The sequence below is a fragment of the Schistocerca piceifrons genome, chromosome 10, assembly GCF_021461385.2.
Source record: "Schistocerca piceifrons isolate TAMUIC-IGC-003096 chromosome 10, iqSchPice1.1, whole genome shotgun sequence".
Taxonomy (NCBI): Eukaryota; Metazoa; Arthropoda; class Insecta; order Orthoptera; family Acrididae; genus Schistocerca; species Schistocerca piceifrons.
This window is the reverse complement of record NC_060147.1, coordinates 117,973,092-117,997,250: the sequence shown is the minus strand read 5'-3', so window position 1 is coordinate 117,997,250 and position 24,159 is coordinate 117,973,092. Positions and strand designations below refer to the sequence as shown.

The 24,159-nt window shown below is 40.7% G+C and overlaps 1 protein-coding gene across 1 annotated transcript in view; it reads right to left on the bottom strand.

Annotated features, from left to right (window-relative positions):
* LOC124718879 (CDK5 regulatory subunit-associated protein 3) overlaps window positions 1-24,159 on the bottom strand; it is a 65,289-nt gene that overhangs the window by 9,000 nt on the left and 32,130 nt on the right. Inside the window, exons 6-9 of the mRNA XM_047244516.1 lie at window positions 17,112-17,261; window positions 10,190-10,336; window positions 387-595; window positions 12-183 (exon numbers count right to left, since the gene is read on the bottom strand). Of these exons, the coding sequence (XP_047100472.1) occupies window positions 12-183; window positions 387-595; window positions 10,190-10,336; window positions 17,112-17,261 (678 nt within the window). The remainder of the gene's footprint in view (window positions 1-11; window positions 184-386; window positions 596-10,189; window positions 10,337-17,111; window positions 17,262-24,159) is intronic.

Sequence of the window (24,159 nt, the reverse complement as noted above, 5' to 3'; positions counted from 1 at the left end):
GAGCAGCCCACCTCCTTCTGCAGTTCCTTCGTCTTCTCGATGATGAGCTTCAGCTTGGGCTGCAACGCCCGGGCCTCCTCGGCAGCCTCCGCCTTCTTCTGCCTGGCCGCCGCCTGCTGCGCCACCATCTTCTCTGCCAGCCTCAGCTTGTGCTGCAGCTGCTCTACTAGTCGGTCCACATACCTGTGCACATGCAGATGCACAATTGGCTAAATGAAAATGCAATGCAATGTTTAGAGCGAGCTATAGCACGTTAATACATTATCAGTGGCCACACATGAGTAATAATTAGGAGAGCCCCTTTCGAAAGTACACCTGCTTTTTAACCTTATTTTTTAAAGTTATTCAGTCCTCCTATCTAAAAACACAACATGACACATTAGTACCTGTATGAGTGCTTTATATTGCAGAGGTGCCTGATCTTCGGATCATTAGCAGTGCTTAGCACTTCAGCGACCTGGCCCAGCATCTTCTCGACTGTTTCCGACGACTGCAGCTGGACAGACATCGGCACATTCTGGAGCTGTGTCAGCTGCACACCACGCACGGAGTCATCTCGCATCTCAAACAGCCGAATCTTCAGGAAGGCCTGGAGCTGTACAAACAGTTGGGAAACTGCATTCAGTTTCAATATAAAGAACAAAACGGAGCAAAATTGACTTAACAGCTTAATGGTAAGCAGAACGAAATAAATTAAAAACTAAGTCAAACACTGACAGGGAAAAAAATCACAACACCAAAAAATAATGCACAGTAACGAAACGATTACAGGTTAGTGTAAGCACGAGATAAGCCACTGTAAATGTGAAATGCCGGTACATTAATAACTGGTGTAACTGTCAGAATGTTGAATGCAAGCATACAAATGAGCATGCATTGTGCTGTAGAGGAGCTGGATGTCAGCTTGTGGGATGGAGTTCCATGCCTGTTGCACTCGGTTGATTAAAATAGGGACAGTTAATGCTGTCTGATGATGACAGTGGAGTTGTCGTCCAACGGTGTCCTATATGTGCTCGATTGAAGACAGATCTGGTGATCAAGCAGGCCAAGGCAACATGTCGACTTTCTGTAGAGCATGCTGGGTTATAACAGTAGTGCACAGGTGGGTATCAGTGGTGGTGCACGAGTATACGTTCTGGGTGTTCACAAATTTTTAGGTTCAGAAAAATTTAAGAGTGTGAAATTAATAGCATCTCCTACATAACAGTTACGCTTATCAACAAGTTTATACAACTACAGTACTGCCAATAATAATAATAATAATAATAATAATAATAACCCGTGTGAGGTTGACAGATCCTCCATCGGGCGCCTCCCCAGGTGGCGGATAGGGGAAAGCCTCCCAGATATGGGTGGCACCGAGGAAATCAAATACTCGGGGCGGACCAAAACTATCACATCCTCGAGGATAAGTACCCGGAGTAAAAACCGGCGAAACGAAGATAACTAACACAAAAGCCCAGACACGTCTGTGTGGTAACCACCGGTACTCTGGCCAGCGTCTGTCACCAATGGTGCGGCTGATACGAGCTCCAGGAACTGAAAATCCCTGGTTCTACCAAACTGGCGCAAGCCAGACGAATTACAAGCATAATGGCAAGTACACCTAAAAACAACATTACCCCAGGTGGACGATCCACCCGTCGCAAGACGGCAACCAGGCACTCGGATTCTGGGGGAGCTGGAGATGTACTAAAGGGCGAGTCGGAGCGCTCTGGCAAACTACCCAAGAAAACACACACATACTTTGGCACCTTCAACATACAGACACTAATACAAACGGGAAAATTACACAATCTAACAACGCAACTCACCAGTCAAAAGATCTCGATCCTAGCGCTACAAGAAACAAGATACACGGATTCAGACACAATAGACTACGGAAACTACAGATTCTTCAAGAGTGGAACCAACAGGAAAATCGGCAAAGGAGGAGCACTCCTCCTCATGGCCTTCGCAGTAAACAAAAACATCCTAGACTCAGTAAAAGAAGTCAACGCGATCAACAACAGGCTCATGACCATGCGAATCAAACACGCCAACAAGAACTACACCCTCATCAACGTACATGCCCCCACGAACGCAGACAACAAGGACAAACCAGAAGAAACAGAAAAATTCTGGGACAAACTCGAAACCACCCTGGCAAAAATACCCCAAGACAACGCGAAAATTCTACTAGGCGATTTCAACGCACAAATCGGCAGAGAAAAACGCTACAGAAAAACAGTAGGAAATTTCCCTGCACACAAATTCACCAACAAAAACGGCACCAGACTGATCGAACTCTGCCAGCAAAACAACCTCAAAATCATGTCAACCTCCCTGATGAAAAAGCCCAAGAAACAAAAGACGTGGCGATCACCAGTCCACTCACTAGGCGAATTCCAGATAGATCACGTGGCAATCTCCTATGAATACCAGAAAGAAATCCACGACGTCCAAGTGAGAAAAGGCGCCAACATAGATTCGGACCACTACCTAACAAGAATCAAAATCAAACTCACACCAAGAAGACAACACAAAAAGAAATTGACCTCACCGAAATTTGATACAAGAAAGATCAGAGAATCGAACATCACAGAACACTGGGAAAAACAAGAGGCAAAAGATTGGACCAGCTTTAAACAAAAAATTGTGAACACAGCCAAAGAACTGATCCCGCTGACTAGAAAACCCAGGCACCCTTGGTGGAACACTACCTGCGAAATCGCCCTACAAAATCGAAGAACAGCTTTCACAAACTACAACAGCAACAAAACACAAGAAACACAGGACAACTTCTACGAAATTCGAAGACAAACATCGAAAACAATAAGACAAGAGAAACGCAAATACATAAACGATCAGCTAAACTCCATCGAAGAAGACTTCAGAAATTTCAACACACGGGATTTCTACAGGACGTTCGCCAACCAAGTCAAAGGATACTCACCACAGAACCTCTGCTTCAGAAAAGAAGACGGAAAACTGGCACTTACCAACAAAGAAAACTGTGAAGAGCTCGCGAAGTACTTTTCAAAATTACTAAATTGCCCAGAACCTAACTCAACCTTCGAACCCCGAGAACCGGCCAACGCACCGGAAGACTCACCATCACCAACAAAAGAAGAAATCCTCCACTGCATAAAGAAACTGAAAAACAACAAGGCAGCCGGTGAAGACGGAATAACGGCAGAACTGCTGAAGAACCTAGGACCAAACTCGCTAAACGAAATCACACAAATCATACAGAACACCTGGACAACCGAAATCATACCTGACGACTGGAAGACCGCACTCATTCACCCGCTACACAAGAAAAGTGACAGGACAGACACAAACAATTATAGAGGAATTTCCGTGCTACCGGTCATCTACAAAATTCTATCAACCTGCCTTCTCACCAGAACGCAAGGACAACTGGAACCCGCCATCTCGGAATACCAAGCGTGGTTTCAGACCCAACAGAGCCTGCCCTGAACAAATCTTCAACCTGAAATCAATCATAAAATCCCACATGACAAGCCCCAAAAAAATCATCTGCACTTTCGTCGACTTCAAAAAGGCTTGCGACTCGATCGACAGGAAGTCCCTCATCCAAATCCTCAGAGAAAAAGGCCTAGACCAAAAGACTCGAAGACTAATCGAACAGACACTAACCAATACAAAATCCAAAGTCAAGTTCATGGGCAAAATCTCGGACCCCTTTGAAATCCACACTGGCCTAAGACAAGGAGATGGACTATCCCCGCTATTGTTCAACATCGTCCTGGACAAAGTAATGAGCGAATGGGAAGCTGAAGTCAGGAGACAAAACACCTGGAGACCAGTCACATTAGGAAGGAAAAGACTGGAAATCCCTTACCTAGCATTCGCAGACGACCTAGCGATACTGACCTATGACCCAACATCAGCAAAAACACAGATCGAAATCCTGAAAGAATGCGCCGAGGAAGTCGGCCTACAAATCACTTTTGAAAAAACTCAAGTCCTAACAAGAGAAGGCGACAACATCACAACCAAGTACGGCAAAATTAAAGGGGTCACACACTTCAGATACCTAGGCGAAATCATCGAACCGACCGGAACAGAGAAACTGGCTTACGAAGACAGACAACAGAAGACACGGAAATCACTAGGCATGGTACGAAACGTCTACAACAAACAATGCATTTCCAGAAACACCAAGATCAGACACTATAACACAGTGATCAAACCCGCCGTACTGTATGCCAGCGAAACACTAGCACTCAACAGGAAAATCAAAATTGAAGAAATCAAAAAAGAAGAACGCAAAATCATGAGGAAAATTTTAGGAGGAAGACCCACACCAGATGGCTACAGACTACAGAAGAACTCAACAGTAGAAGCATATTCGAACATCGAGAACGATATGAGAAAAAGGCGCCTTAAATTCTACGGACATTTAGATAGACTCCCTGAAACAAGACTCACCAAGAAAATTTTAGAACACATCAAGAAACTTAAAGTCTCGACACCCTGGATGGAAGGAGTCCGAAAAGACCTACAAGCAATTGGCACCACAAACACCACAGACAGAAGCACCTTCCGAAAACACATAGACAATTGGGAAGTAAAGTCAGAAGTGCTAAAACAGCGGACCAAACAAGAATGGTGTGAGGAGAGAAAAGAGGCCCTTTCCAAGAGAATGAAGGAGTACTGGAAGGACAAGAAGAACAAGCCTTCAAAGTCATAAGCTTAACGATTTCCTTTTAGGGAAAATTCGCCAACAATAATAATAATAATAATAATAATAATAATAATAACAACTTATCTGACAAAAGAATGAATTGTTTTGGTGGAATTTTGTTGTTTTGTACATATTAACTGTAAGGCAATAATGAAATAACGTGTAAGCTTTAACAACTCTCCATTTTGCATTTTTGTGTAAGTGGGAGTTTTTGTGCTTGTCCATTTTTTCGGGCAAATGTACAAGATCTCTAAGAGATGTATTAGTTCACAAATTTACTTCCGGGCTGAAAATAGATATTCTTATGCTGCACCCACACAACAACTTATGCTAACTGTACACCTCGTTGTTAAATGTTCGCTTGAGGTCACACTTATTTGATTTTGTCGCTCTCTTAGTCAAAGGATCCTCCTTTGCATTTAACTTTTCGTGTTAATTTACTTTTCTGCTCCCAGAATGATATTTTTCACTCTGCAGTGGAATGTGCACTGATATCAAACTTCCTGGCAGATTAATGCTGTGCACCAGACCGAGACTCGAACTTTGCCCATGCTCACAGCTTTACTTTTGTGTTAGCACTTAAAGTAGATTCGACATAGTTAATATTTACAATGCACATTAAAGCCGATTCCCTCACAGTAAACAACCAACTCCAATCACAAAGTGCTGTTTGTGGAAACATGTCTACCAACATGGTCACTCACCTAGAATACAAATGAGACGCTGAGATCCATAAGGGCCAAAAGCACACCAACATCGATCCCACATTTAAGTGAATATCAGACAAGACAAGTGACACAGCCTTTCGGGCATTTTGATGTATACAATGTGGGCCTACAGCACAGATAAACGTGACTCATCATAAAATTAAAAGATCTCAGAAGCACGAATATATGCTACAATCTCACAATCGATGGTGATTTGCTTTACGCCCTTATGATACTCACAAGGAAAACTCCCCATAGCACCCCCTCAGATTTAGTGGTAAGAGGGCCCAGTGGACACCCTGTCAAAAATGGAACACAGCTCAAGCAAGAAAACATGAAGAAGGTGTACTGAATGGTGAAAAAAAAAGCAAAATAGAAACAGTGAATGGTCCAAGTTCAGAAGTACAACATAGAGTGCAGACGAATAACCTCGGCATTGCAGTTAAGCGGTGATGGAGTTGGGCTACAAAGTGGCCGAGCCCGTGTTCAAAGCTCCATCGTGCCAATCCCCCCCACCACCACCACCAAATTATGAACTGTCAGTCTGGCTGGTCATTGACACGTCTGTTCGTCATATTCAAATTTATGTTCATGTCATAGTGTAACGTCCATTTGCAACAGCAAGGTGTAAGGAAGAGACCTATAATGAAAGTTGCTTCTGCATAACTACTCTATTAACAGCCAAAAGGAAGTGGCTTTCAAATGGGAACCACAAACATTTGATGACAAGGCAGCAAGTCAATCAAATCCTCCACTGGAAAACACGTCTGGTGTGTCATACACGGCATTAGTGACAGTACGTGTGTCATACGACAGGAATCTCTCGTCGATGTTCCCAGCACGTATGCCTGTTGAGCGAGTGAGATATGCCTCCTTGCCCGATTTAAGTGTTCGTATGAATGCGAATGTGATGATTCCCAAAGATATGATAAAAATATAATAGTTTGTTACATAAGCTGCAACCAATGAAGCTACCCAAGCACAACTCACGACCCACACCCACAGCTTCAATTCCGCCAGTACCTTGTCTCCTGTCTTCCAAACTTCACAGAAGCTTTCCTGCAGAACTAGCACTCTTGGAAGGAAGGATACTGTAGAGACATGGCTTAGCCACAGGAATGAAATTTTCAGTCTGTAGCAGAGTGTGCACTGATATGAAACTACCTGGCAGATTAAAACTGTGTGCCGGACCAAGACTCAAACTCGGGACCTTTGCTTTTCACGGGGAAATTCTCTACCAACTTGAGCTACCCAAGCCTGGCTCGTGACCCCTCCCCAGAGCTTCAAGTCTGCCAGTATGTCTTCTCCTACCTTACAAACCTCACAGAAGCTTGCCCGTAAAAGGCAAAGGTTCCGAGTTTGAGCCTCGGTCTGGCACACAGTTTTAATCTGACAGGAAGATTCATTGTGAACCCTCTCTGCCAGGCACTTAAATGTGATTTGCAGAGTATCCTTGTAGATGTAGATGTCAGTGTGGTGGCAACTGCGGCTCAAATTGCTGCTGCACATGCAGTACAATGCACCAGAACCATACGCTGAACACAACAGTCTTCCTTCTCAGCTGTGCCGCATGGCCATTTGGAGCCCGATCATCTTGCACCACACAGTCTCGTGACCACTGCTGACAGCAATCGTGCACAGTGGTTACATTCCTGCCAAGTTTTTCAGCAATATCACAGAACGAACATCCAGCTTCTCGTAGTCCTATTACACGACCTCGTACAAACTCAGTGAGGTGTCGATAATGGCATCTTTGCCACCTTAAAGGCATTGTAACAAAGCAAACTGGGGCCCATTCCCCTTTTCTTTCACATATATGTGAATGAGCCCATAGGACTACGAAAAGTACTTAGTGGCGTGCATTTGCCTTTCTTTGTGCCCATACTTCTTTCACTCTTTTGCAGTAGGCTTCTTTTCTTTCTTGAGACCACATTGTTCCAGTCTTCTTTGGTTCCTCCTCTTGGTCAACTTTCCACTTGTGAATTTTGGATCTGAAGATTTCCCTTATTTGGATATCCTCTGGTGTAATTCCTGCTAGTTTCAGATCTGTTTTGATTTTGCCAATCCATTTCATTGGGTCTGTTTTAGATTTACTCCTGTTTTCATAGAATTAAACTATTTGCTATGTAAGTCTGTCCGCATTCATTCTTTTGATGTGTCCATAGAATCTTAATCTGCATTTTCTAATATCACTGCAAATATTAGATTATTGTTTGATTTCCTGTTTTCCTCAGAGCCGATACTGTTCATCTACAAGTTTTGGGCCTAAAATTTTTCTTATGATCTGTCGTTCCTTTTTCTGAATGTTCTCTATGTCTGTTTTCCTGTTTGAAATTAGTGTCTCTGATCCATATAGGCAATCTGGTTTTATGACAGTATTGTAGTATCGCAGTTTTGTGTGCTTGGAGACACATTTTTTTAATTGTAGATATTTTGAGTGAGTCAATAAGCAGTGCCCATCTTTTGGTATCTGAGTGAGATTGTTGTAGGTTGCCTGGGTTATAGTGCACAGTGACCATTGTTGTATAGTTAACAGGTGCAGTATGTGCACACCTGGTCAATGAGACTTGATTACATAATTAAGACACAGACTGACCATAACTAATTTAGTGAGGTGTCTGAAAGTTGTGCAAGTAACACCTGTGAAACCAAATGTGTGTATCTCAACCACATTACTGAACGTAGACAGTACTCTACCCACCCTCATTTATAGTCAATTTTTCACTGTAATCGCGGCCACTGAGGAACTAGAAGCTGATTTATGACCAGGTATGTCACAGCATTCTTGACCAACATCAGCTCACCACTTCAGTCTCAAAGGTATCTAATGCTCATGACCATTTAAAGCAAACCTGACTTGCATCCTCTTAGGAGGAGGAGGATATTAGTGTTTAACATCCCGTCGACAATAAGGTCATTAGAGATGGAGCACAAACTCAGATTAGGGAAGAATGGGGAAGGAGATATTGGCCGAGCCCGTTCAAAGGAACCATACCAGCATTTGTCTGAAGTCATCCTCTTAGTGGTGCTACTACTGCCACTCTTATGCTACTGGCACAAAATCTGAACAGACGTCATTTTTCAAATGTAGAAACACACCTACCAACTCTTGTTTATGTTACACAATTCCTTCTTGGTGATGCAGTTTGCTTGCGCCAGTTTATATAGCCCATATTCATCATCACTAATCTTTCATTAACAAGTTACTGAAAAACCTCTCGGTGAAAAAAATCTGTAGAATATGCTAAAGATACTGAGAAATCCTTACACTTCAAATGAGCGTATTTTTCAAACATGGTCTACACAAAATTGCTAAAATCCATACAACAAGTTCATATATGAACATGGGACTAGATCTTGCCATTATTTATATATCATTACCAAAAGCAATGTTAAAATGCAAAGAATAAACTTGTACAACAGACTTCTGCAACAGATTAAAAACAAAAAACTAATTTACTACCATTGAGGAAGCAATAAAAAATTGTTTGTTAAATAACATAATAAGGATAGGTAAAAAATCTACTTACCAAGCAGCTACCGGAAAAACCACATACAGTACATAAGATATGGATATGCACATGCTTTCAATGCCAACGGCTTCTTCTGGTAAAAGAGCTGAAGGAAAAGGAAGATGTGTGAAGCAAAAGGACTGGCAAGGTCTAGGAATAGAGAAGAGTTACAGAAAAGTCACCCAGAATACTGGGTTAGCAGAGACTTACTGAGAAGGAAAGAGTAACTGTCGGTACCTGCACCAGACGAACTTTGAAAACCTTATTAAATGCATGTAGTTACACTGTTGAAGTTTGCTTTTAATGACATCCACATTATTTACATAAATGTTCATCATTGATGACCAAGTGTTATGATCATGAGCCACTACACAATATGGTAATGAAAATCTGCAAAAATTCATATATACTTTTGGCACATTTACAGAACTCAGTGTCCACAGACAAAAAGAAAGTAAATAAATAAAGTAAACACGACCTATGATTGAAGATTAATTAGTTTATCACAGCAAAATGCTTTAGGACAAAATTCAGTTGTCATGAAGCAGATAGGTGGGTGATGGATAGTGACTACTAAAGGCTGAGGCTAGGAGGGTTACAGGAATGTAAGATATATTGCAGGGAGAGTTCCCACCTGCACAGTTTGGAAAAGCAGGTGTTGGTAGGAAGGATCCAGATGGCAAAGGCTATGAAGCAGTCACTGAAATGAGGAATGTTGTGTTGGGCAGCTTGCTCAGCAGCTGTTTCTTGGCCACACTGTTTACAGTTTAGCTTGTAGATCAGACATAGCCCTGCCTCTGATAGGATAGGTGATGCTTGAGACCAGACTGGAGCAGGTGGTGGTGGGAGAATGTATGGGGCAGGTCTTGTATCTAGGTCTGTTACAGGGATGTGAACCATGAGGCAAGGGGTTGGGAGCAGGGACGGACAAGGACATTGTGTGGGTTCCGTGGATGGCAGGATATCATTATGGGAGGGGTGGGAAGAATTGTGAGTAGGACATTCCTCATTTTAAGGCACGATGAGAAGCAGTCGAATATTGCGAAATAAATATTAAGACCTGAAGAATAAAGATGTAGAATGTTAACAACATTTTTTATTTAAAAAGTTTTAATAGTTTTCACATAAAAAATTCAGAGGTATTACTCTTCAGTATACCCTCGTACATGTATTTCAGCCAGTCCACAGGTAATAGCAATACATGCGAGATCAACTCAAGTGTTAACAAGACCAGTGCCCACCCATCTTCAAATGAATTAATGTCATTAGTGACTCACCTCCATGACTTCATCGATGAACTGATTCCTCAGCCGAGGATTGTCGAGGACGGTCAGTGCTTCATTGCCCCGGGCCACTCCACCTTCTAGACCAGTTGCCTCCACGACTATCCCAGATTCTTCTAGTGAAATGTTGAAATCAATTTCCTGAAACAATTGATTTACTTTACTTACAGTTACACCAATCTTCAGCACCTACAGTTCACAGTTATTGGGTTGTAAAGTGAAAGTCATTAATTTTCATTCATAAGCAGGATGTGCAATGATAATTCTTATTACAACTTAAATCTGTGGTGCTGTCACTGTATAGGACTTCGCCCCAGCAAGGATGAAGTCATATCTCAATGAAAGAAAACAGAGAATCACATTAACAAGTGATATCACAGGAATACACCTAAATTTGAAGCAAGGAAATATCAAATATGGAATTCTGTAAAGATTTGTACTTGTTCCACTTCTACTCTTGACCTTAGCTCATTTACTAAAGACATTGGAGGACTCTTCAAAAAATGTTACTTTTGCTACTGCAGTTTATTGATTTTCTACATATTGATAATACAAGGGGAAATAAAATAAATAAATGGGCTATGATATAAGGATGAAAAACTGTGATGTATTGAAGTCTGGGTCAGTCTGGGGAGTGTGCACAGACAGCCAAAGTGGTTAAGGTGACTGCTCGTAACAAATAGGGAATCTGGGTTCGGGTCCAAGTCCAGCACAAATTTTCATATGTCCCTAATGACTAGCACATCTTTATCCAATATAGCCGATGTCAAGGAATTTGCAGCCAGTGAATAATTTTGAAGTAAAAAGAAAAGGTTTACATTAACCTCTACTTTCACTTTCTTTTTTGTTCACTATCTAAGCAAGTTACTTTGTGGTATCACTAGTTTAGACATCATAATCATCATCGTCATTATCATCACTGGCATTATAAAATATTAAATGGTTACAGTTCGATAAATATATTTGTTCTATAAGTGTCAGTGCAACTGTTGAAATATGTCATTAATTTTATAACAAAAGTTTTAATTGTAATTTTATTAAAAAAAAAAAAAAAAAAAAACTTTATAACAATACCGAGGATTGTTCGTATTCATATATAAAGGGGCAGCCATGTTGGCATTGGAGAGCAGTATTTTATTAGATTCCGTGTAAGAAGCATGTAATGACTTAAGGAAAATGTAAGTGTTATAAGCATGTCAGTACAAAATGGTTCTGAGCGCTATGGGACTCAACATCTTAGGTCATAAGTCCCCTAGAACTTAGAACTACTTAAACCTAACTAACCTAAGGCCATCACACACACCCATGCCCGAGGCAGGATTTAAACCTGCGACCGCAGCAGTCCCGTGGTTCCAGACCGCAGTGCCAGAACCGCACGGCCACCGCGGCTGGCATGTCAGTACAATTATGAAATATCTTAGAATAAAAGTTCTGAAACTTAATGTTTGTATTTATTAATCATGGCTTAAAACCCATGTTGCAGTAGACAACATGAGCCTGAGGCAGCAGCAGATATGTGGATGAGTACACCCTATAAAATTATAAACTTTGTTAAATAATAAGAAATTTCACAACAATTCATGAAACCTCATATGCTTTAGTCTCCTGAAATTTTGCCATGTAGAATTCATGTTATTGTTATTTATTTATTCTTTTTTCTTTAAACGATGCCACCTATGAACATGTAGAGCTGTGACACCAAATTTTCTTCCTGCAGCACATTTGTCTAGGGCCTCTGCTTCACGAATCACCATTAACTTAAAATTTATGTCATACTGTCTGCATGAACCAACTGTGAACCATGAACTTTTAGATCCATGTTTCACAACGGTGCCACAGGTGTAATTTGCATTCATTGTAGACTTCTACAATGTATATTTCTTACAGCACTGACTATATGAGTAAACTGAATGATACAATCCATTTTACTCTCAGCTCCCTACAGCTGAATCGGTAGAAATTTTACCACTGTAACCAAACTCGAAAATTGACAATGCCTTAGAGCAGCAGCAGCAGCAGCTTCATCACCATTGCTGAAGCTCATGCTATATTTGTTTTGCCGTATTTCAATGGCCTGTGCAACCAAATTTTTGTTAGCATTAATTTATCTCTGCAGGAGGTCATACTTCTTTTCAGTATTTGTACAGTTTTAAAGTTAGTTAAATTCCAACCAATAACGGATTCAGACAAACTGCAGTTTAAACATGGTAGATGTTAATATAAAAGTACACAATACAGACTGAAGTCACAAAAATCATGGTATAGCAATATGCTATATACGTATGAAGTAGTGGAGTGTACTCAATGTATAAAAGGGAAGTGCATTGTCAGAGCTGTTATTTGTATTCGGGTGATTCATGTGAAAAGCTTTCTGACATGATTGTGGCCGCATGATGGAATTAACAGACTTTGAATGTCAAACGGTAGTTGAGCTAGACATATGGGACATTCTATTTCAAAATCGTTAGGGAATTCATTACTCCAGGATCCACAATGTCAGGAGTGTCGAGAATATCAAATTTCAGGCATTACTTCTCACCTCGAATAACACAGTGGTTTAGTGCCATCATTCAACAACTGAGAACAGCTGTGTTTGTGTACAGTTGTCAGTGCTAACAGACAAGAAAACTGTTTAAAATAACCACACAAATCAATGCGGAACATTTGACGAACATACCTGTTAGGACAGTGCAGCGAAATTTGGCATTACTGGGCTACGGCAGTAGATGACCAGCTCAAGTGCCTTTGCTAATTATTGGTTGGATCCTAGACAACTGGAAAACCATGGCCTGGTCAGACGAGTATTGATTTCAATTGGTAAGAGCTCACGATAGGGTTCAAGTGCGGCGTACACCCTACAAAGCCTTGACCCAAGTTGTCCATAAGGCACTGCGCAAGCTGGGGTGGCTCCATAATGATGTGGGCTCCATATACATGGAATGGACTGGGTCCTCTAGTCCAACTGAATCAGTCATTGACTGGAAATGGTTAATTTCAGAAACTTGGAGACCATTTGAAGCTGCTTATGGACTTCACGTTCCCAAACAACAATGGAATTTTTATGGATGACAATGTGCCATGCCATGTTACAAGGCCACAATTGTTCAAGACTGGTTGGCAGAACTTTAGGGACAATTCAAGTGAATGATTATACCACCCAGGTCTCCCCACTGAATCCCGTCGAACGTTTATGGGACATAATCGAGAGGTCACTTTGTGCACAAAATCCTGCTCTGAGAACAGTTTCACAATTATGGATGGCTATAGAGGCAGACACGGGTCAATATTTCTGTAGGGGTCTTCCAACAACTTGATGAGTCCATGCCACATCAAGTTGCTGCATTACATCGGTCAAATGGAGGTCCGACACAATATTCAGAGGTATCACTTGACTTTTGTCACTTCAGTGTATATTTCCACGGTTGCCAGCATAACAAAATTTGCTGCCCGCTTATAGGCCCCATCCTCACATGGGTCCCACTGCTCGAGGTCCCAGTGCTCGATGAAGTTGCAGTCACCGTTTCCCCTCCAACCTTCCCGAATGCTTCAAATTAAATGTGCACGTGAGCTCAACTGCCAAAGCTTCACTGTAAATGCAGAATGAATCCCACATTTATCTGTGACACAACATAAAAACATTGACCTCAGCAGCAATAGTTTAATTTGTGAATGTAAGACAACACTGTATTTTTTGAATGAATGAATGAATGTGGGGAAAAAACCTTGTCTTATATTCAGGTGAATATGGTATATGAACATAACTGATACAAAATATGAAAAACCAAAAAGAATTTTGCATCACATTGCATTCAATGTTGTGAAATAAAACAGGTCTTCTAATAAAATTCATAAAATTGCAGCTGCTTGTTCAGTTTGTTTCCTCTACACACACACACACACACACACACACACACACACACACACACACACATACACACACACAAAAAAAAAAAAAAAAAAAGAAAAAAAATATCTGCTTGCCAAATTTCCCTTACTTGATTAATTTTTGCTGTCTCACTGTCATCATTTAACAGATACTCATTATCATATAACAGATACTGATTCATGTATAAAATTTTATAGGCTGTATGACGAATGACAATAAAAGTAAAATAAGAGCAATGCATGATAGTCAAATTAAGTTAGATGGTGCTGGGTAATTCAATCAGGCAATGAGACAATAAAAATAGCAAACATATTGACATCTGTAGAAGTAAGGGGGGTATAAAATGTAGACTGGGAACAGAAATAGAATAATTTCTGAAAGAGAGGAATATGTCAACTTTGAATATAAATTTAAGTGTTAGGAAGTCTTTTCTGGAAGTATTTGTCAAGAGTGTACCTTCTTTGGGAGTGAGACACAGATGGTAGTGAGTTCAGACCAGAAGAGAAAAGAAACCTTGGGAGAAGAATGAAAAGGTGAAGAAGTATCAAATCGAATGAGGGAGAAAAGAGCCCTACAGCACAATCTGACAAGATGAATCAATAAGTTGACAGGCACATTGAGAGACATCAAGGATCATCTATTTTGTAATGGAAGGAAGTGTGGGAAGTAAACACATTACAGGCAGTCCAAAAGCTGGCTGAAACGGATGTAATCTGCAGTAGTAATGCAGAGGTGAGGAGTGGGCCACAACCTACACGGCTCCCTTCTCAGTATTATTAAATGCAGCCCATAAAAACAGTTACAGTGCTCACACTAAAAGAAAACACCAAATAACCTTATAGGTCAGGCAACCACAGTTAAAAAATTTGTACATAATGTGACAGACAATTAAACAATTCAAAATCAGAGATGATGATAAAATAGACTGTACTAAACTGAGTGAAAGTCCAAATACACAATAGCTGGTTATTGTGTTTTCACTGTATGACACCTGTTTCATACTGTGGAGGTATATCTCCAGGTCATATAAAACTAATACTTCACATGCCACGACTTCCAAACTGCAAGTGTGCATAAAAACATGTCACTCCTCAGTAAAACCTCAGATGAAATGGTAGATGGGCATCCAATCCAAACCACGCTTTCAGTGTGTGGCTAGCAGTGTAACATGCAGTTCTATTTGATGCCTGCAAATACATTTTAGTATTCTGATGACTCCCCAGGATTGTGTGTCATATGGTTCTTTGTTTCCCCCATGGATTTAGACGACAGTTTCATCCTATCACATGGACTATTGTGCTGTTCGGGCTCTTCTTTTGACGGTGTTTTGGAGATATATTACTGATCGTGTACAGTTTGGATTGGACGCCTATCTGTCATTTCATTCAAGGTTTTACTGAGGAGTGACATGTTTTTATGCGCACTTGCACCTTGGGAGTCGTGGCACATGAGGTTTTAGTTTTATATGATGTGAAGATACACCTCCAGGGTACAAAAGAGGTCATCAAAAATTGAAAGCACAATAAACAGCTATTGAGGATTTGGACTTTCACTCAGTTTAATGTAGCCTATTTTACCTTCTCTGATTTTAAACTGTTTGATTGCCTTCATATTATGTAAAACAATACTCCTCGTTACTATTCTATATTATTTGTTCTTCATTAGTAACGCCAGTTTCTCAATTGTGAGACATATTTTTTTTCCTTATTATTATTGACAGTGTCTGTTAATTTTTCCAAACATTTCTGTACAGTTGTTAAGGAAATATAATTTAGGATACTTTACACATCAGTATACTTCAGGAAGACATTTTAAAAAAGTTGGGCAAGTGCGAAGAGAACTCCCGCACTGAGGGCTCCGCGCAAACTTAATTATGTATATAGATAGTTCATCCATCCTGGGAATTGAGAATCACAATGATTTTTGCCTGCTATCAATATCGGTTCTGGCAAGATATTGGTCCCGGTAATTCCAAGACTACTCTCAAAATATCTACCCATGTTTATATATGTAGAGAAAGAAGATTTAATAAAACATTTTCTATTTGCTTAATAAAACATGACAACAATTTACATTCTATGCATGCATGCAGTAATGTTCATCTTTTACGCATTTGACAGATGACGAATGCAATGTCTGTTCAAACGGCAAACAGATAGTTTTTATGTGATATAATTACAATTCAACAAGTTTCAGAGTTTTTACTTTGATTGCACCGTGAAACCTTGCTTCTTGCCGAATTTCATGATTAAAGGTCAATGGTAAGTACCCCATAGGTTTCGATGAGTGAGTTTGTGAGTTTCGAAAAATGTCACACAAATGCCTGAGTCTTAACTGTATTGACTTAGAAGCTTAAATTTTTAATGCTGCTGAGGGACCATAGACTTTAGTATGTGACATGAACCTGAACTTGATACGCCAGCCTGTTACATAGAAAGAGGGGTCTTAACATACACACACCTGTTACATAGAAAGAGGGGTCTTAACATACACACACCTGTTACATAGAAAGAGGGGTCTTAACATACACGCACCTGTTACAGAGGAAGAGGGTCTTAACCTATGAACAGACTACCAGACAGACGGATAAAAACTGACAAAAAATATTTTTTGCAAGTGACATAATTACAAATTAACAATTTTCATATATCTTCCTTTACACGCATTGTGAAATATTGCTTCTCGCCGAATTTCACGATTCTAGGTGTAGAGGTTTAGACGAGCAAGTTTTTCAGTTTCCACATATATGACATAAAGGGCTGGATCTTTTCATTGCATGGACTTAGAAGCTTAAGTTTTTTACACCACCAAGGGACCGTAGACTTTAATATGTGACATAAACTAAGCTTGATATATCTACCTGTTCCTGAGAGAAACGGTTGTCAACAGTCGGACAGACCAACGAGCAGACAGACAGATTGACAGACAGACGGACGGACAACAAAACAATTCTACAAGGGTTCCGTTTTTACAAATTGAGGCACAGAACCCTACAAAAAAAGAAAAATTGTGGTCAATCTCTTCTCTCACCTCAGAATTGTCAACTGTTTCAGCTGTGTCAATGTTTCCCCAGTCAATTCCTCCAGTTTCATCTACAGCTGCTTCACCAAAGTCAATTGCATCAGCATTACCATTTTCCAGGTCTCCAAAATCAATACCACCATCAGTTCCAAAATCAATCTGAAAACACAAAAAAGTCACAATTACGATCTGCTTGATGAGGACATAAAAAAAATGTGGACACACTAGTATACAAAGGTATAAATTCAATACTGATATCCAATGAGAAAAGCATTTTTCTAATAGAATCATATCATTATCATGCACATAACCCAGAAAGTCTATTTTTAAAAAGCTTGCCAAGAAATAACCAGCTGATAAGTGGAACAGGACTGGAAAAACTCCGAGAACGAATCATTTTGCTGATTAGCAGTAAACCTCCTGTGTTAGGAAATGTTATTATGGGAAATATTCCTATATAACTGTTCACAATAACGCAGCTTCATTAATATGTCACTCTCAGGTGACAATAGAAAGCAAATGTAAAATCTATTTTTCGTATAAATTGTAGCATAAAGTTCAAGTCTGAGTTCCATATTGCCCAGCGATCTTTGTCAGTGTGTGGTACACAAGTTTTTTAATCTATGCTCCACAGCTGTGATATATTGCAGGAATGACATCTACATCTATACTTGACAAACAACTGTGAAGCACATGGCAGAGGGTGCGTCCCATTGTACCAGTTACTACAGTTTTTCACATATGGAGCATCGGAAGAAAGATTTTTGACATGCCCATATGCGGATTGTAATTAATCTAATATTGTCCTCACGATACCTATGGACGTGATATGTAAGGAATTTTAGTATATCCCCAGAGTCATTGTTTAAAGCTAGTTCTTGAAACTTTGTAAGTAGGCTTTCTTAGGATAGTTTCCATGTATCTTCAAGAGCCTGCCAGTTCAGTTCCTTCAGCATCTCTGTGATACTCTCCCACGAGGCAAACAAACCTGCTACCACTAGTGTTGTCATTCTCTGTATATATTCAATGTCCCCCGTTAGTTCTATTTGTTAAAAGTCTTATTTAATTGAGCAGTATTCAAGGGTGGGTCACTTTGAGACTGATTGCATTTCCCCACTATTCTACCAAAAAATCGAATTCTGCGGTGAATTAACAACTTCCTTCATGACCGGTTTCAGTCTACAGGATGATCTTGAGGTACCTGAGTGTATGTATGAAAAAAACATTTAACAGCAGATGCAATTAATATACAAAAATTATTGTTCGCTGAAGAGTTTCTCAGTAAAATATCTGATGAAAGTAGAAAATCTTGACTGTGTGGCATTCTGTGACAATGATACACTACTGTACTTCAGGATGGTCATGTAGACGAGGGCAATGTGTGGCAAAGCCAAGTGAGTGGCAGTCATACTCCATTATTCAGTAGCCGGCCGAAGTGGCCGTGCGGTTAAAGGCGCTGCAGTCTGGAACCGCAAGACCGCTACGGTCGCAGGTTCGAATCCTGCCTCGGGCATGGGTGTTTGTGATGTCCTTAGGTTAGTTAGGTTTAACTAGTTCTAAGTTCTAGGGGACTAATGACCTCAGCAGTTGAGTCCCATAGTGCTCAGAGCCATTTGAACCATTATTCAGTATCTATGCAGCTCAGCCACAGTCACATCAACACGAGCGAGCACTCACCGAATATGACCCAACAGCTGCACGGTCGCTCCCACAGGACTTAACAAAGGTGGTGATTACCTATGTCACAACATGCTGCAAGACATAGCTGTCAGTAAGGTAAGTGCACCGAGCCTTTTCACACCACAACTTCACAGTCTGTCCACAAGTGAGTGAGATCCACACCACCACATGAGCTGTGCAGGTGGGAGTGTCATCTTCGGCATCTTCCACTAAGCTATGTCAAATTTATTTGCCCCATATATCACACACTGCAGCTGAGTACAGACCACCCATTTCTGCAACATGCTTGGAGTGCTCTAATTTAGACTGAAACCATTATTCGAAGGATCTGTCACAATTTCATTCCTGTTCACACATCACATGTTCAAAAATTTTGTTTGTTTCATCTTCTGAAAGAGGAGTCAAACCCATACCTATGAGGTGGCACATGGAAAATAGTACATTGTCAACTGACCACCCTGCTAAGATACAGATGTGTTCATACCATCTGCACGTCCAACCAGATCCATATAGTATGCCAAAAGGACGGAATATTGGGTTTAACGGCCCATCAACATAGAGGTCATTAGAGACGGAGCACAAGCTTGGATTGTGACAAAGGTGGGAAAGGGTTGGGTTGTTTTGAGGGAAGAGACCAAATTACGAGGTCAACGGTCTCATCGGATTAGGGAAGGAGGTCGGCCTTGCCCTTTCAAAGGAACCATCCCAGCATTTGCCTGGAGCGATTTGGGGAAATCATGGAAAACCTAAATCAGAATGGCCAGACGCGGGATTGAACCGTCGTCCTCCCGAATGCGAGTCCAGTGTGGATAGGAAAGGAAATTGGCTATGTGCATTCAAGGAACTATACTGGCATTTGCCTGGAACAATTTCGGGAAATCGTTGTAAACCTAAACCTGGACGGCCGGATGTTGGTTTCAATCCTAGTCTTCCTGAATGCGAGTCCAGTGTGCAAACCACTGCACCACCTCTCTCGGTCATAGTACGCCATTCAGTTCTGTGTGGAACTCTGCCAACGCAGGTACACATTCAGGTAGCGGAGGATTTCTGTCATGTGCACAGCATTGCAGCTATCCAGAGCACAAAGCACCTTGAAAGGAACCATCAATTCTCTGTACCAGACAGAGACACAATACCCAGGTGGATAAAACAATGACATGAGAAAGGTTCTCTAAACATAAGGAACATGAAAAAGTTTGTATGCCGAAAAAAATACAATGAGTTTCAATCCTATTTAAGGACCTTGGAATGCCGCACATGCTACCAATATGTTCCACAAAGCCACATGCAAAAAATGGCTAAAAGCCAATTTTTGGGTTTTCTCAGGAGCCGGCATTAACAAATGGTGCTTTTATAACCCACCTAAGGCCCACCATAGACCACACCCAATGCAAAAGAACTGACCAACTTGCTCAGTTTGCCTGGAGGAAGTGTGTGATATTTAAATTTAGGCCCTGCACCGTAGGATAGCTACAGTATGCCCATTCTTCCTATAGGTATGGAAATGGTGTGAGGCCAATGGCTGTGCAAAGCACTTGACGCCTTATCTCTGTGACCAACAGACCCTGGGATATGACACTCCCCACCCCACTCAAAAATCGCATTTTTGCGTGTGGCTTCTTAGAAGAAATCGTCATGCACAGGCAGAATATCTAGGTGCAGCAATGCAAAATGGCATGACACAGGATAAGCAAATAATGTCAGTCATAGGAAAAGTGAATAGCTGACCATTACTACGAATCTAGCACGTCTGCAGAGGAGACCATATACAGAACTCTTGTGTGATCTTCAGAGAATGAGTTAGGAAAGAAACATGTGGAAAACACTAATGAGAAGAAGGGACAGGATGATAGGACATGGCATAGGGAATAACTTGCATGGTACTACATGGAACTGTAGAAGGTAAAAATTGTAAGGGAAGATAGAGATTGGAATATATCCAGTAAATAATTGAGGAAGTGCTACTTTGAGATGAAGACATTGGCACAGGAGAGAGATTTGTGGCAGGCTGCATCAAACCGGTCAGAAACCCACTGTAAGAGCACACTGTGTTCTTGTCATTTGTCTTTCAAACACAGAACATATTTTACTCAATGCTGAGTGTAGCTAATCACACAGACCACTACCCATTTAATTACTCAGTCCGCTGTCTCACAGTGAAACACACATTCAGTTATTAAATATTAGTTACTTTGTGGAAATGAACAGTTTTATCACAGTGAATATTCTGTGGATCGTGCAGCTTGTGTCAGTGGTAAGAGCAGCATTCGATGGCGCATTAAATTTGTGTAAATACAGTACAGGGTGATTCAAAAAGAATACCACAACTTTAGGAATTTAAAACTCTGCAACGACAAAAGGCAGAGCTAAGCACTATCTGTCGGCGAATTAAGGGAGCTATAAAGTTTCATTTAGTTGTACATTTGTTCGCTTGAGGCGCTGTTGACTAGGCGTCAGCGTCAGTTGATGCTAAGATGGCGACCGCTCAACAGAAACCTTTTTGTGTTATTGAGTACGGCAGAAGTGAATCGACGACAGTTGTTCAGTGTGCATTTCGAACGAAGTATGGTGTTAAACCTGCTGATAGGTGGTGTATTAAACGTTGGTATAAACAGTTTACAGAGAATGGGTGTTTGTGCAAAGGGAAAAGTTCTGGACGGCCGAGAACGAGTGATGAAAATGTAGCACGCATCCAGCAAGCATTTGTTCGCAGCCCAGGAAAATCGACTCGCAGAGCTAGCAGAGAGCTGCAAATTCCACAATCAACTGTATGGAGAGTCCTACGAAAAAGGTTAGTTATGAAACCTGAACGTCAACTACCCGAGGCGATGGATCGGCCGCCAGGCAGCCCGTGACAGAGCACTTCATCACTGGCCTCCAAGAAGCCCTGATCTTAGCCCCTGCGATTTTTTCTTATGGGGGTATGTTAAGGATATGGTGTTTCGGCCACCTCTCCCAGCCACCATTGATGATTTGAAACGAGAAATAACAGCAGCTATCCAAACTGTTACGCTTGATATGCTACAGAGAGTGTGGAACAAGTTGGAGTATCGGGTTGATATTGCTCGAGTGTCTGGAGGGGGCCATATTGAACATCTCTGAACTTGTTCTTGAGTGAAAAAAAAAAACCTTTTCAAATACTCTTTGTAATGATGTATAACAGAAGGTTATTTTATGTTTCTTTCATTAAATACACATTTTTAAAGTTGTGGTATTCTTTTTGAATCACCCTGTATATTCATCTGACCTGAAGTCATTACCATCTTTCCACTCCACTTCCTGACCCTCACTGTATCTAGACAACTCCTTTTCATTTCCCTTTTCAGATTTTCTAGCTTCCCTACCACATTCAGCTTTCTGATATTCAACACTCCAACTCATAGAATCTTACATTTTCATTAGGAATTCGATCTTTTTGTCATGGTTCCCTCCCTACTGATAGTCCCCTCCCTACTGACAGAGAAGCATCATTTTGAGAATGGCTGTAGCGTTTGGGACAGCATCTATAGAGGCATTGTGTGTCATCCTGGGTATATACCCAATAGACATTATGGTATATTTCAGAGCTGCAGTATACTGGATGAAAAAGAGATGACAGGACAAAGTATAGGAAATTACAAGCCAAAAAAGTTGAAAAGAAACAACTTAATGAATAGTGAAATGACACCTGGCAGACCAAAGGACACAGAGCACATGCATTCTTATCGAACATCCGAGAACGAATGAGCATGAAATATGTGGGTCCAACACAAGGTATGGTACACTTTCTTACAGAGCATGGACTGTACCCACAACATTACCATCGTGTTGGACTAAGTGACACAGACATATGCACACATGGAGAAATCAGCCCAGCAGTGGCTGGGATTGAACCCGGAATGCAGGACATATTGATTACTAGTCAAAGACATTACCCGTACCCTGTGGTGTCTTAACTATGTCTACAATAAAACAATGCAGTTCTGAAAATTGTTTTAAAAACCATTTCATCCAGATGTCTTCATTATGATGATAGCCACTTTTGTAGTAAAATATTGAGTGTTTTCTGTGTTCATGGTGAATTCGTGTAATTTCTTCTTTGGTACAGCTGTTGATGATAGATTGGATTTTTTTCATTTTAAAATCATCTTGGTGAAAGAAATTAACAGAGTTAGATTAGGAATTTTGGGGAAAGGGAGCAGGCGATGTTTACCTCCTTTTTCATTTACATGAAAAGGATTAAAGTATCATATTTTGTAACATGGCAGTCACTGGCTGACTGACGTTGAATCAACATCTCAGAATTAGAATCATAGACTGTGGAGTTTGGATGGAAAGATTCAGATTCAGTGTACACCCACACTGTTTTATAAGGAGGGTGGATGGATTATTTTTTAGGTTGATTTTGCCATTTAAGTCTCTGTGTCAGTTTTCCATATTGTACATCTACATACATACATACATACATACCCCTAGAGTCACTATGCAGTGCATGGCAAAGGCCACTTCGTACCACTGGAGTCATTTCTTTTTTTTGTTGCAGTTGCAAATGAAGCAAAGGGAAAATGATTTATTGTATCCTTCTGTATGAGCCATAATCTGAGTTATTTTATCCTTGCGGTCCTTAAGTGAGATGATGTTACAGGCATTAGAATCATTGTGAAATCTGTAGCCAGTGCTGGTTATCTAAATTTTGTCATCTTCCGTCCTCCAAGGATCCCAATCTAAGCTCACTCACAGAGCATTTCTGTAACCTTGCATGTTGAGCAAACATTCTGGTAACAAATCTAGCAGCACACCTACGGGTTGCTTTGATGTCTTCCTGCAATCCAACCTGGCCAGAATTGCGAGTTCTTTCCTATCCAGTCTACTTAATTTTCAACATCCTTCTGTAAAATCATATCTCAAATGCTCCAATACTCTTCTATTCTGGTTTTCACACAGTTCATTATTCTCTTCTGTACATTGCTGTGCATCAGATGGTACATTCCCAAGATATTTCTTCCTCGAATTACAGCCTATATTTGAAATTAGTAGCTTCTCTTAGCAAGGAATGTCCTCTTTGCCTGTACTAGTCTGCTTCTTGTGTTGTCTGCCATGCATTATTTTACTTCCAAGGCAATTTGATTCCTTCACTTCGTTTACTAAATGGTCTCCAATTCTGATGTTAAGATTATCACTAATCGCATTTCTCCTGCTCATTACTTTTTCTTTGGTTGGTTTACTTTCAATCTATATTCTGTGCAAATTATGCTATTCATTTAAATAAACATGTACATCTTCCTCAATTTCACTGAGGATAGCAAAGCCATCAGCATATCTTCTCACTGATATCCCTTCATCCTGAATTTTACTCGAATCCCTGAACCTTTCTTTTATTTCTGTAATTGTTTCCTAG